Source organism: Lepisma saccharinum, chromosome 10 (genome assembly GCF_977018435.1).
Source record: "Lepisma saccharinum chromosome 10, izLepSacc3.1, whole genome shotgun sequence".
NCBI lineage: Eukaryota > Metazoa > Arthropoda > Insecta > Zygentoma > Lepismatidae > Lepisma > Lepisma saccharinum.
In genome coordinates, this window is record NC_139238.1 from 13829164 (window position 1) to 13844553 (window position 15390).

Sequence of the window (15390 nt, forward strand, 5' to 3'; positions counted from 1 at the left end):
AGAGAAAAAGAAAAAAATATAAAGATGACTAATTAATAAAGATACTTGTGAAATTAACAATGTAATCATATGTAAATAGATAAGAAATTGAAAGAAGTGAAAATACCAATATAAATGTGCGCCTCCTAACAGATCTCTGATCTGTAGGCTTACTACAATCCCCTTGGTAGAATTTTCTATTACATTAGTGGCGGCGCGTTCCGATCGCGAACCACAACACTTTTTGGCTGCGCGTTACGATCGCTGCACCGACAAGTTTACACTTGTGGTCAAGAATAGTATAGTTGGTGGCGCGTTCTAATCGACACCCCAAAGTGGGTTACTAGATTGAACTTGATATTAGTATTGGGAAAAGAGAAGGCAAAACTTTCTGGGATTTAGTCGACTCGAAAAAGGGCAATTAATGAAGCAAAAGGTCTGTGATATAAGGAGATAAGTTCGAGTCCAGAAGGAAGTCCAATTCAAGACCCAGATCCCGTAGGAAGCCCACACAAGTGAATGTGAAAGTGACGACAAGCAAATAAGAACTATAGCAATTGAAATTTCTGTAAAAGTGCGATTACTTCTATATGAATATATTCTCATGTGTTCTCAACTATAATCTTAATGTACAAAGAAAGATATAATATAATCGATTAACTGTCTCCGTTGGTAGGCTTACTGTCTGATTTGATTTCTAACAAGAACCCTACCCTGGAGATATCTTAGCCGTGGCATAAATATAAAGAACTGCACCCAAGGAAGGTAGCAATCATTACTTTGGACTATAGAAGGTAGAAACCCGCTGGTAAGACTTGATGCTTGGACCACGTTTCAGTCAAAAAATAAACGTGACCGAACTCTGTCCTCCAAAATAGGAACTTTTAGTTTAGAAGTTGGAGACGTAGAGATAGTGCCTTGTAAACAAGTGACTGTGGACGTAGAGAGCCAATGACAAGCCAACATGGAGAACACAAAGTTGGGCTAGGGTTCACAATAAGGAAAACTAGACAACAGGTCATGTTCTAAAATCGCACAAGTTTCGTCGTGGATGTAACTTTTCACGTCACAAGATCCGCTCTTCTTTGTATGACGACAGAAACAAATCTGGAAAAGTACATCCTTGGGCCAAACAAGCAACATAGAAGCATGCGGGAAAGGGGGGGGGTTCTGGGTTGTAACTATTCCATGGAAAGTTAATGGGATCGTTACATCCCAGAAGTGTCTGTGACTGTACGAGCCCGCACACACAGGACCTCGACCATTCGTGGATGTGATTTGAACATCACCGCCCTCTGGCTGCCTTTACCTATCACCCAGAATTTTCCTCGTGTTTATTAGAGTCTGAGTGAACTCAAGAATAGTTCCATCACTTAAAAATATCCCACCTAAAATCACCCACCACTGGAATCGGTTGCCACGTTGAAATTAGACATCCTATTGACCTTTACATTTTAAACTAAGACATCATTTGACGTAATTTTCTACCTTTTCTCATTCAGGACAGACAAACTCCTTGGCTTCGAGGCGCGCTGTGCTAACCATTATACCACTGAGGTCAACGCCTGGACCACCGCGGCTGCAGTGACAGTTATTTTGTTTCTGTAGAGTAATATTATTAATAGTGTATTGTGCGTCAGTCTTCCGTGACATCAGATCATGATCCACATAGAAATTGGAAAAATTCAATCTGGACAAGACGTACTTGCTGATTTTTTGAAAGTTTTCTCTTCATGGTAGTTTTTGTACATTGCACTGCTAACTTCATTAGAACTGCAGTACAATAAATGATAAACATAATCACCGAACTTGATAAGAGACTTGATCCTCTACTTTCAGGATTTGATAGACGGAAAGCTGGACAAACGTCGGAAGGGCGTGTATGGGCCGATGCTAGGCCGGAAGCAGATATTCTTCATCGACGACCTCAACATGCCTGCTTTGGAGGTTTACGGAGCACAGCCTCCGATCGAACTCATTCGGCAGTGGATGGACTTCAGAGGTAAGCAAGCTCTCCGAACATTTCAAAAAATAATAACTACTTCTCAGGAGTCTGTAGAGAGGGAGAGAAAACGAGTGGGCGGAGTATAGCAGTGAGCACTGCTTCAAACGGCTGGTTTCTGCCAGTGTTTTCCCCTCCATGCAATCCCGTTTCCTTAGACGTGTTCATTGGTCGAGCCCTCTAGAATTCTATTTCCGCATAGGACTTGTTCTCGTTCGCTTGCTCCAGAGACTCCCGAGACAGTGTGTATTATAAATGGATTTCTTACCACAACCAAATTTACTTACAATGAACAGGCGTAGCGTCGCTGCCTTGTAGTCAAGGGGTCCAGGGTTCGATACCCGGTGGAGGCACATAGAGGTTCGGATCCCACTTTAAACTATAGGTTCAGTTCCGATTAGCCTTACTGTGCATAAAGTGGACTTAAAACACCAAATCAACAACGACTTAAATGAACAATACGGATTTAGAAAACTAGTTCACTATATCCGAAGTTCACTCAGGATGTGCCCACCAATGGACAATGGAGCAAACAGCGCCATCAATGTTTTCGAATAATATAAAATATTATAAAATTCAACAAGAATATATTTTTCTAAAATGTATGTAAGAAAGTTTACACCTTGACTCCATCGTGTAATGTGTGCGATGAGGCAGGGGATGGGGGGGATCAGAATATATTTCTTTAGCAGCTACATATTTAATCCCTTAGATCAAGAAAAGTAAGAATTTAAGGGCAAAAAAGCTATAAAAAGGCAAATGAAGTTCAGTTGTTGTTCACTGTTGTAATTACATAAATTATGGGGATTGTATGATATGATCTGGGGGGGGGGGACGCGCCATTGGTTTTCTCTCTCTCCCTCTGCCCCGCTTCCCCTTTCTCTCACTCTCTGTCTGCTTCTCTATCTGTCCTTGCTCTCCATATCTATCACTCTCTCTCTCTCTCTCTCCCTCTCCCCTCTCTGTATGTCTGTGTTAATGTCATCACTAAAGCCAGGGACTTTGTTATAGCATATTTTTTACTTGGCATCTGATCGAATACTGGGCTGACATCTTTACATATCTGATAAAAATCGGCCGAAATAGACAAATTTCATAAGGCATAGTTTGACATATTTTACAAATTTCTTGTTTTTACAAATATTTCTTCAATTTTCTCGTAATAAGACATATTTCTGTATAATTTCGTAATTGTCTTGCATATAATTGTTTATTTTATAATTTATTCTTCGTACCTTTAGCACAATGGATAGCTTATATTATTGATGGTGGGATAAGGAAGTTACGGACGAAGAAATTAAAAGCAGATGCCGTATTTTCTTACCAACTAGTAGAGAACAATAATACCCCTTCTTTCTTTTATCCCGCCGACAATTGATAGCTATGCGAGCACTCTTTTGAGTATTATCCCATTACGCTCTTTTGTTAAAAGGATTTTGACTTCATGTAATACCCCACCAGTACGCCAGTCTTGGGTTGGTGTTTTTAAGTCCACTTTATGCACAGTAAGGCTAATCGGGACTGGACCTACAGTTTAAAGTGGGATCCGAACCACTTGTGACTCCACCGGGTATCGAACCCGGGAACCCTCGATTACAAGGTAATGACGCTACCACTGCGCCATGGGGGAGGCCCAGTACGCTAGTCGATCCTCCCTGAAAGATACTGACTTTCCGTGTAATGAGAAATTGGAAAGTACTGTTGTGCATATTTTTGGTCTTTACTGTGAATACTTCTGCATTCTTGACATATTTTAAATTTTTGACATATTTTTCAACTTTTAAGACTTATTTACATACGTATTTTACAGTTTTATAGGACATAAAGTCCCGGACACTAGTCATCACCCTCTCACTGCTCATCTGTCTCTACGTGTATGTAACTTTTCTTTATATATATATATATATATAAAAGCCCCCTTCTATTGTCTGTCACATGTTGATTGTGCTTTTTGGTTGTTGAGCCACACACTCATGAAAATCACCAATTACTCTTCAACATGCACCATATTGCAGTTCTTTGTGCGACAACATTTCAACACGTTATTATCAGGGGCTTTCGTCAGGTCAAATACTGTGAGAAAAGTGCTGAAGGGCTGCCACAAGAAAGGAATACTGTGCAGTGTTTTCCCAAGCATGCATGCCCAGTGTTTTTATGAAACTGAGTTTCGATCTCCCTCTCCCAACCCTCTTTATCTCTGTCTGTCTCTCTCTCTCTCTCTGTGTGTGAGAGAGAGAGAGAGGGAGGGGGGGAGATTCTGCATGAATTCTCTTGATTTTTCATATCAAAGAGTGGAGAGTTTCATCGACTGTTACACTCATCACACCTCGCTGCATATTCAGTAGCAGACATGAATCACACACGTACTCCCACTCGCAAAACAAACACGCCATTTGAATAGAAACAAACTGAGGGAACGGCTAATGAATGAGAGAAGTAATGTTTAAAAAATTAACACTGCAGTCCCCAGAGGGCGGACGGATACGCACACGCACGACAGAGATAGAGATTTAAATATCGAACTGTTGGCGCTGAAGGATGTGCTGGGAACATAGCCTACTTATTTTACGGTGATGGATGGTTGAGCGTGAACCATCCTTGAAGAACATATTTTCACTCAAACTGGTAACAAGAACCAATAATAGTGCAATTTTATTATTATTATTTTATTAATAGTAATCGAAAAACTGCATAACTGAACAAGTGGAAAAATCAAACTTACATGGTTGGAAACAAGACAATTTCGGTAAAATTGAATTGCTTGAATGACTGAATGAATTTTCAAGTCCACTCTACCTACAGCTAAGCTAATCGGAACTATACGTACAGTCCGAACTACTGTGCAATGTTCAACCCACGGCCTCTTGATTATATTGACTTACTTCATTGACATTTTTTTTACGACAGGGGTCCCGGATTAGAATCCTGGCCTAGCCATGGGTGTTCATCATCATATCATTACTCATACTCATCTTTGCTATTAGTCAAAAGTGGCAGAAAAACGAGGTAAAATAAACCGAATTAGTGGCGGCGATTAGGGGGGCGAGGGGGGCAGTTGCCCCTCACTTTTCGCCACTTTTGCCCCCGCACTATGCTAAACCTTATCTACAAAGGCGAAAATACTGTCTTTGCCCCCAGTTTTGGCACCTTACCCGTCCGGTTACCAATATAAAAGTATGCTTATGAGGCATTCCATTGTCACGCGTGGAACGCCCGAAAAACATTTTTTTATTGCAATAACTCTTCTGCTCATAGTTGAGGAACATTTTTCTTACAGTTTCATCATAATGAAATATTAAACATTAAAATGCTGACCAAACAAAATTTGAATCTTCGTCTGAAGAAGACCCTGTTAGAAGGTGGAAACATTACGTTTTTAGTGTATATTGTTTATATACAATAAATTTTGTCTTGCTCAGGATTTTAATGTTTTATTAGCATGGAAACAAGGCTCAGCAGCATTAATGATTGATTGATTTGGTGTTTTAAGTCCACTTTATGCACAGTAAGGCAAACCAGGACTGGACTTACTGTTATAAAGTGGGATCCGAACCACTATATGCCTTCACCCGGTATCGAACCCGGGACCCCTCGATTACAAGGCGACGACGCTACCACTGTGCCATCGGGGAGGCCCTCAACAGTGTTAAATACTGTTGATTTGAACATAACTACCATTGAAGTACTTTTCCAGATTTATAGCTATATGTGAAAAAATTGTCTCTCACGGGTGGTACAGATAGAACTCTGCCTCTTTACTTAATAAGACATTTACATTAATTTTGGTGAATCTTCAAATTATGAAAAATAAATTATTTAAGATAAAGAGAGAGTATGTAATTGACCTTTGAATATTCTAGTGGAGATGAAGGGGAAGTAAAAGTTAAGGGAGAAGTTTATTGTTTTTTGATGTCACGGGTGAAGCATAATACAAAACAAAAGTAAATAGAAAAGTTAAAATAAACAAACAATATGTAAAATACCTTCTAACTTAATTATGAAGCAGTGTGTCTCCCAAATATTACGGTCTTAACATTATACTACACTGATCTTCTCCCTGGAGCAAAGAAGACAATTTTAAAATAATGGTTTGATTGGTGTCGAAATGAACTTGTAAAAGTTGGAAAATCATACAGATCATTTGCCGAATTGACGCCCCACAAATCATGGTTTCATCATGTCAGTGGTACAAGAAATGCAATTGTATTAATTAACATTTATCCAGAATTGGAGTAACGGACAATAAGAGATGTGAATGTGGTTGGGAAAGTGGAGACGCGCAACATACCTAGGTATAATACTGGAATGTCCAAAATATAATAGGGAAAGAAATACATTATACAAAACTTTATATACCTGGTAATTTAAAGGTTCAGCTTCCAATAAATTTGACAACTTTTGTTGTCAATCCGAATGTTCGGATGGGTTCTAGTCTGTTAAGATTTTTAAGAAAGTGTAACATACAATTCTAAAGGGGAATGTTTTTCTTTTTGAATCTAATATCTGTGAAATAGGGGGGGGGGAAGACTGATATTTGTTATATAAAGCAATTGTCTATGTTTTATATACATATTATAAGGGACACAAAACGGATTAAATGCTGTTAGGTCCAATAATAATAAAATAATAATAATAATAATAACTTAATTATTTATAATACTTGAAGAATGTTTATACAAATGACAAGTTTAGATTGTTACCTCACAAGATAGTATCAAATTACAGTATTTCATTTAATTTCAGAAATTAGGGTCCACTTTGACATGAAATGCTCCTTATAAAGTTTTCTTTAATTGATTCAGTGTGACTTAAATGAAAACAATAGAAAATCGTAGTTTGTAGACTTATGTGCCTTTTCCCCAACACCCTCGAGTTGTAAACTCCAGTCATCAAATTCACGTTCCATAATCCATCGTAAACCCCAAGAAGCTTCTATTCTTTCTAATTTGGACTCAATTTGAAAACATCAACATGTATTTCCCCAAGCCTACCGTCTTCTGCGATTTGGTTCCGTAAAAAGAAAAGAAAAATGATTTCGAATTGACAGCAGAAAATTTGACTTCCACCCTGGCGAACCTGAGAGGAGATGTGACTTCTGGAGGAAATGAAAATTTGAATTTTAAATAGAAACGTCAGGACAGGGACGAGGAGCTCAACAAGTTAACAAAGCTACAGCCGCCATCCATCAAGTCGAGCCTTGCATCACGTGATTCCGGAAACTTAATTGCGTCACGTCGTTGATTGCTGCGAGCAGAGAAGGAAGCAGTCAACACGTCGTGGATTATTCACAACGCTAAATACAAACGTCAAGGCGCTCCCAAGGGTTGAAAAATCCAGAAATGGGAGTTTGACAGCCCGTAGCAGCCCCTCTCCCAACCCAACGCTTAGTCTGAAGGAACATCGTGATGAGTCGGGGAAAACATGTCCTCACTTAACGGCATCAAAACAAGTTGTGCGCTCAGGGTTGCGGCGATGAAAATGAGCAGATGCCACAAAGTGGCAGGTGCGCGAGATGATAGAAACTACTCCAAGCATGTTGGTCCTTTTATCAACTGTAGTCGCGGCCGAAATCAAATCGTTACAATGTCGATGCGTTCATCAAGCATCACCACTTACAGCACATAAATATGCTGGTGAATCATTCGTTACTTTAGACCAGACTCCGTGTCACAGCATCCTGTACTCTGTCCCCGGATTCTGTGGAGCGAGCCCGCGCATAGCGGCAGAGAAGGGGGGAAATCGAGTGGGTACAGCGAAGCAGTACACGCTGCTGCGAAGGCTGATAACTGCGGTCGCTTTTCCTCCGTCCACGCAATCCCATTCCCTCATGTGTTCATTGGCGGGACCGTCTCGCGTCACTACTTGCGTAGAGACTTGTTTTCGTTCGCCTGCTCCATAGATTGCTTGGACAGAGTATAGGACGCCAGGAATTCCGGTCGGGCATTGGTGCTCTTTGTGAGTGTCCCTGCATGAATTTCGTAATATCATCACTAACCTTCATCTTCGCGATTAACCAAAAATGGCAGAAAAGCGAGGCAAAATGGTGACCTTAAATAACGAAAATACGAATACGAGGTAAACAGAGAAAGCGACATAAATAAGGAAAATAGAAGATTGATTTAGTTTATTTTACTTCGAATTTCTGCCATTTTTCGGCTTATCGCGAATATGAGGATGAGTGATGATATGATGAAACTGACAAGGTACGCTCATGTCGGGATTCGAACCCAGGAAAATGTAACAGGATAGCAGATTATCAATAGGTGCACAGCTGCAAACATATCAAATTGAATGGTTTGTGTAGAAAAATGAATTCTACACGGTTTGATCTAATTTTCCCGATGCGCTTGACTATTCCTTATTTACTAACGACAAACTATTTAGATCTAGTCTGCTTTCAGGATGGAATTTTCTTACCGCTGAATAATATTGTGTTTTAAGGACTGTAGGTATCTCTTCCTGTTCTATCGAGTTGATTTTTACTGGTTAGCAAAGCACTCTTGTAAGGTTGGTCCATCATTTACACTTGATACATTACAACCTTAATTTTGGCTAAAATATACTGTTCATGCTGTCATGTTTCCACTTGCCCGTACTACATTCTCATGTTCGTAATATCCTGTCGAACAATGGCGGTTGACATTGTTGTTTCATATTTTCAATGTTTTTTTTATTTTTATTTTTCTTACCTTGATCACATAGATATCATGAAAGTAAATACAGTAATCCGTGAAACTGAGGGATATTAAGTTTTTTTACATGAACTTAGACATTTTTTTGAGTTCAGCCCACATGATTTTAATTAAGCTGACGCCCATGGCAATATGATTAATTTATTTCCTTTATTTTACTTCGCTTCTTGTACTACTTTTGGCTAATTTACGAATATGGGGATGAGTGATGATTAGATGAAACTGATGAGTGGACACTCGCAAACATCCATACCCAGGCCAGGATTCGAACCCGGGACCCCTGGCGTCGTAGCGCGATGTGCTAACTAGTCCGCCACTGGGGCCGGCCATAGCAATATCAAAACTTCCTGGAATGTTTTTAGTGTAATGAAAGTTTCCTGGATAGTTCACCTTTCAAAATAAATGTTTAATATTTGAAGCGTATATTATCCTCCCACTCGCCGCCTTGTAATCAAGGTATCCCGATTTCGATGCCCTGTGGAGACACATAGTGGTTAGGATCCCACTTTAAACTGTAGGCCTAGTCCCAATTAGTCTTTTTATGTATAAAGTAGATTCAGAAATAAATACATACGCACTCATTCATTGAAGTAATCCAAGAATTAAAAAAACGTTATGGATCGAAGTTTTGCCAGGATTTTTAATTACAAGTCGTCAAAAACACATTTTTGTCGATAGTCAAAATTTTATCATTTTTTTCATTACTCACGTCCTCTTGCCTTCACTAACATGTCATGCAAACACTGTCCCGTTGCTTTAGGTCTGATGGTGGCATGTTTCTCTCCTCGTTTGTCAGTGTATCCAACCCTTCTACGCACAGTGTTGCCAGTGGTCTCCATCGTGCCGATGACATTTCCCAGGGGTATACGCGAGTTGGCCACCTACGTTGCGAAGTACGTGGGTGTGCAAGGTACACATGAAGCGCGGCTGTGGATTTAACTTTCTCATTTCCCCCAAGACTATTTGCTTAATTTCTCAGTGAACACACTCAAAATTTCGCTCCTAGCTAGTTAAATAAATAACCGTGTCCGTATTGGATGACTTCATTTCAGAAAAGATGTATCCGCGTGCACCAGTGGGGGTAAATTGCACCCCCAAGTTTTGGAACGGTTTGCCGTACCCTGTAAATCCTTTGATCTGAATTGTATACGTTGTACACTCACCTCACTTAGTACTCCGGCAGTTTGTTTGTTTTATACAGCATGCAATTCAACATACACGTGCATAAATATACACTGTACAAACCACACCTTATTACTAGGGAGACAAATTTATGGTAAATAAAAACTGAGGAGAGCGGTAAATAAAATGTTAGATCAGCGGTATATACCAGCGGTGGAAAAAAAATGACACACACTTTTTCATTATGAGAGGAAACAACATACAAAAGAGCTATAAATTGATAAACTACTTCATTTTTATATACTGTACACATACAAAAGTACTTAGCTGTCCAACCAAAAAGAAAACATCAACACAAAATTACTTCATTTGTAAATTGAATATCTCAAGTGATTTATTCATTGTTTAAATTTAAAGAATATCCTTGCTGTCCAACAAATAAAATAATCACTACTGCACATACACAAACACATGTTGAAAATCACATGATGATAAACAAAATTCATTCATGACTGAACACAAATGACACCATTGTTTCCCTTGATGTGCGGGAACAGACTAATCTTATCGCTGCTACAGCTAGCAAGTTCAATGAAACTGTAAGTTGAGTAGACATTCGGGGGGAAGAAAGGAATGCAGCGGGACAGGGAGCGAAGATTTCAAACTGAGATTATGTGCATGGGAAATCCCAATTTGCAGCGTCTGTCTGATGTGATCGAAGATAAAACGTTCTTCAGCTGCAAGTGATAGGAAACTTTAGACAAACGTTTCGTTACAAATCGACAGTTTGAGCGCACAACCTTGATTGCCGGATTTTGCGTGTTTTCCCCTTAATTTCATGATAATTCACGGTTAGCGCGACAAAGCGTTCATTTCGTGGAAAAGCACACATTTCGCATTACTTCGCGAATAAAACTCATGCATATTTCATCATTGGGGTGTAGTTATGTGCAGAATGTTCAAAATTGCATCTTTTTTTCACATTTCGCGATTTCGCGCATCGCGAAAATTCAATGTCCCTACTTATTACTAACTTCGTTCATCGTACCTCGACCTCAAACCACTTGACAGCTCCGTGATGTTGCCTTTCTAAGATATCGTTTTTGTTTTTATGTAATTAAACACAAAGTTTAGATTCTCTGTATTAGCTCCCTATTCACAAGAATTCAAACCAACATGAACTATTACACTACCTTCTAGTATTTTTACCTACATGTTGTTTAGTTGTACTACATATTTCGAGATTTGAGACTAGACAGACTTATTTATTTACAACTTTGTTCACATGCCTTCTCTTCCACTTAACCATTAATTACAGTTGTCATTGTTTATCTTTGTAATTGATTAATAGAATTAAAAAATGAAAACAAATAAATGAAAAATAAAGTAATAAAAATAAAATGAAGGTAATACAGTTTGTATACAAGGATTCATGTCATTGATTAACTATTAGTTACAGTTTTTTATTTTTATATATTATTTGTCTTCTCGTTTAATATCTAAGAAACTAAAAGTTAAAATATACAAAACAGCAATTTTGCCTGTAGTATTATATGGGTGTGAAACTTGGTCCCTTACATTGAGAGAGGAACATAAATTGAGAGTATTTGAAAATAAGATCCTTAGGAAAATATTTGAACCTAAAAGGGATGAGGTGACAGGTGAGTGGAGAAAGTTACATAATTTAGAACTACATAATTTGTATTCATGTCCAGATATTATTAGAATAATTAAACCAAGAAGACTTAGCTGGGCAGGCCATGCGGCACGAATGGGAGAGGGAAGAGGAGTTTACAGGATTCTTGTTGGGAAACCTGATGGTAAGAGACCTGTAGGAAGGCCAAGACGAAGATGGAGGGACAACGTTGAGATGGATCTAAAGGAAATCGGTAGGGATGGAAAAGAGTATATACATATCTTGCTCAAGATAGGGACAGATGGAAAGCCTGTGTTGCTGCAGCCATGAACCTTCGGGTTTAAAGAGGCTAGAGAGTTAGTTAGTTAGTTATTATTTTTTATAAATACAATGAAAAAGATAAATGAAGAGTAAAATTATAAATAAACACTACAGTTTCTATACGTAGACTTGCCCTTTTTAACCGAGACGAATGTTCATTGATGGAGACTGGAACGACTCTCGGGTAGGCTACAGTTTGACACCGCTACGTGCATCCACAAGGTATCGAACGCGGGAACCCATGATTACAAGGTGACGACCTTACCACAACACCATCATGGAGGCCTTGAAACGATTATGTCAAGTCTCGTTTGTCAACAAACAAAAATTTGTGAATCTTTTCTGATACGTTCTTCCGTTTCCCACGTTGCTGTTTTGATCATCGAAGTTTTCTTGTTCCTCTCGTACCACCACCTTCCGCTGCTGCCTTTTACAGTTCAGTCTCTTACAACGAACTCTTCCCCTGTAGAAGAAGTTTGGAGATAGACAGCTTCTTCTAGTTTACGACCAACAACAGCGAGATGGCTCTTGCGAGAGACAAGATAGAGTACTCCGGGAGGGAAACAGCCGGAATTTTAATCCGGGAGAGCAAAGACGTTTTCCTGACGCCTCCGTCAATTCTAAGCCTTTGCTTCCCATTCGCAGTTTCACGTCTCCTCCCTCTCCTACGCGCTTCTGCGAGGGGCAATGCGAGAGGAATGAAGATGAGATTTCCCCCATCTTCTTCGGAAGAGGCTGTAGCCGTGTCTTAAGAAGAGCCGAAGCCGACACAAAGACGCGATGCCTAATTTGGTCTCCGAAACTCGCATCTCGAGCTGTTCGTTGTGATGCAAACTGCAACGATTAATATCTACGTCTGTCATTTCTCTCGACGAAGATTGACAACCGTGGTTCTTGCTATGAAGGAGCCGCATTGCAGATACGATACTTTCGAGATCCAAACAGCAAGTTCGGATTAGCTATAAAGGACAACGAAAGTGAATTGTGGAAGTATGTTATTGTCCATGGATTCTACACGTCTTCAATTGCCCTACAACGCATTCCCCACCATTATAGCAGCTTTTGCCAGAACGAGCGCTCGCACTTTGAGCCGTGCCATGAACTTGCACACAGTAGGATTTTGAGGCAGGGCTTCATATATTATTGATCTCGGGCATTGTTTGAGATGATGTAATCAGCACCACGTCCCGACCACCTTTAAACCCCTGGTACCCATTTATTTGCGGCTCGGTGGACTCCAGAGACACTTTATGTAGAGACAAGGCCGGAAAAATTCCGATTTTATATCACCCACCTTGAGAATCGAAGCTGTAGACGCCATACCAACTAGACTACGGCGTCTCCCGGTTTCGGCATAGCTTTATCGCTTTATCGTAGCACATGTAGTCTGTTACCATCGTGCACATGTGCGATGCGTTCCGTTATACTTTGGCAAGCTACAGCCACTGTGTGACTCGGAGGTGCTGGTTTGTTGCGTGAGCAGGATTTGGCTGGGAGCAATTTTAGTACTCTCCTCACAACCCAGACTTTGCGTTAAGTCATTTTCCATGTGTTCCCGCATCTGGAAGCGTATCTTTGTGTCAAGTGGTTCCCCGAACAAAACAATTCGACAGAATCCATCCATAAAACAAGGAGATATCCTAGGCCCAATCCTATTCATGAAGTTATTAGACCACATTGCTAAAATATGTAAGCAGAGAACCCATAGAATGAAACTAGGTATGTGAATGTTGCAACCAGTATACCTTCAAGCTCTACTATATGCCGATGATATAATTTGGATTTGAGATACATCTGAAAGACTCCAGCAGGTAGTGGGCGAGTGGCATGCAGGGCTAATAAGAAAGGTATGAAGGATTACGCTGAAAAGAACAAAGTTATGTGAATGAGGAAAGAGAAACCATAACATCCATAACATCGATGGAAGGAAACTAGAAACAGTTGAAAAAACATGAATATCTAGGAGCTGTTCTAAGCAGCGATGCGAGAACAGATCAGGAGAGAATGAATAGGAGGCTGCTTCAACATATTACCAAATGAGCAACACCTCAGTGGGCAAGAGACATCAATGCGAGAACACAAATGCTGCTATGCAACTCTATTATTTTCCCTATGGTACAAATTCTACCACTCCAGGATAAATGTCTTAGCAAATTCCAAGTTATAGAGGAGAATAGTGGGATAAACTAGAAGGGATAGGATGCGCAACTAGAGAATACGAGAAGAGGTATAACAATACTTGTGGTAGAAGAGCGGCATTTTAAGTTTAGTTTGGACATGTGGAAGAATGAGCGAAGACAGGAAAGCCAAGCAAGTGATGAAAATGTGGATTGAGGGTAGAGTAGGAAGAGCCATGGAGCACATGAAAGTATAGAATAGAGAAAATTGGATTGAAGTGAAGGAAAATTAAGGAAATGATAAGTGCGAGCCGTGATGTAGAGGAGTGAATGAGATTGGCAGAACAGGGTGTCCCGACGCTTAACTTAATAAAAGCGTAGCGTTCCTCTGAACGCGGGGATCTTAAATAGGGATGTACTATTAGAACTAGTTGATGGTAGAGACAGCCCTGAACGGGCAGGTACAAATATCTAACTATACATTAAAATAGACTCATGATTCGTTTCTAGACTGAAGTGAGCAATGCAAATGGCAGAATGGGTGTAGACTAGCTTACCCTGTTCGGTTTAGAAATAAGACCAGTAGCTCCTGCTTCTCCGATGATTCCAGATTAAAAGGCCTCGTGTCGCTCTCATGCGCACGTATTTAAACACTCGCTTGGCCTCTCGTCACCTCTTACCAAAGGCCAGTGTTCTTACCATTTCCTGTAGAATGCTTATTCTACACATTCTGAGCAGGAGCTGACAAGGTCTGCCAGGGTCAATATTTCTTAATCGAACGGGGTATGGTACGACACCCCCTCTTGCAAGACAATTTCTAAAATTGAAATTGTAGTCATGAAAAGTTTAAATTGAACCTTCTGCCATTCACCAAAATTTAAAAGGTTTTTGTTTATTACATGAAAAAAAGGTTACATAAAATAAAATAATTTAAAAAAATGTCGGAGACCCTTCACCGAAAATTAAATGAAACAGAATTAAGCTCAAGCTTGAATGCTGAAATAAAGTCCTATGTTTACATTAGCCACACGCTGGAAGAGTCTTTCGTAATCAACAATGCTGACGGTTGGTCAACATGCGATATAAAGTGTTGTTCGCAGGTCCGTGGAGTCAGCGGAAAGTTCAACACACTGCATCGTAACGCGGTACATGCGACTTGCTTCTGAACAAGTGCTAAATAAGCACAGAACGTAATCCGTGAGAAACTTTAATGCCGCATGCTCGCAATCTTCCGCCTCATCAGGATGACAGTTCGAGGCGAGAGCAAAGGACCGTGGTAAACACCAAACTCCACTGGACTGCGCACAACCACACGAAGATTAAAAAATAGATGAAGGTTATGTTTGCACTATGCCACTGACGTTCTTAGCACACTATGTGTGCACACCATGACCTGAGAAATGAGACGGCAGGGCAATCCAAATACATTCCAACCCCGGAGTCCTGGGGTACGAAGCACTGTTCTGTGACTTACATGGTCCTTGACCGATCATTTTCACTGGAGGACCGGATTCGAATCCC

General features: G+C 40.0%; 1 protein-coding gene across 1 annotated transcript in view; it reads left to right on the top strand.

The window, feature by feature from the left end:
- LOC145994472 (dynein axonemal heavy chain 1-like) overlaps positions 1 to 15390 on the top strand; it is a 1132367-nt gene that overhangs the window by 667506 nt on the left and 449471 nt on the right. Inside the window, exon 36 of the mRNA XM_083130607.1 lies at positions 1819 to 1981. Coding sequence (XP_082986733.1) covers positions 1819 to 1981 — 163 coding nt within the window. The remainder of the gene's footprint in view (positions 1 to 1818; positions 1982 to 15390) is intronic.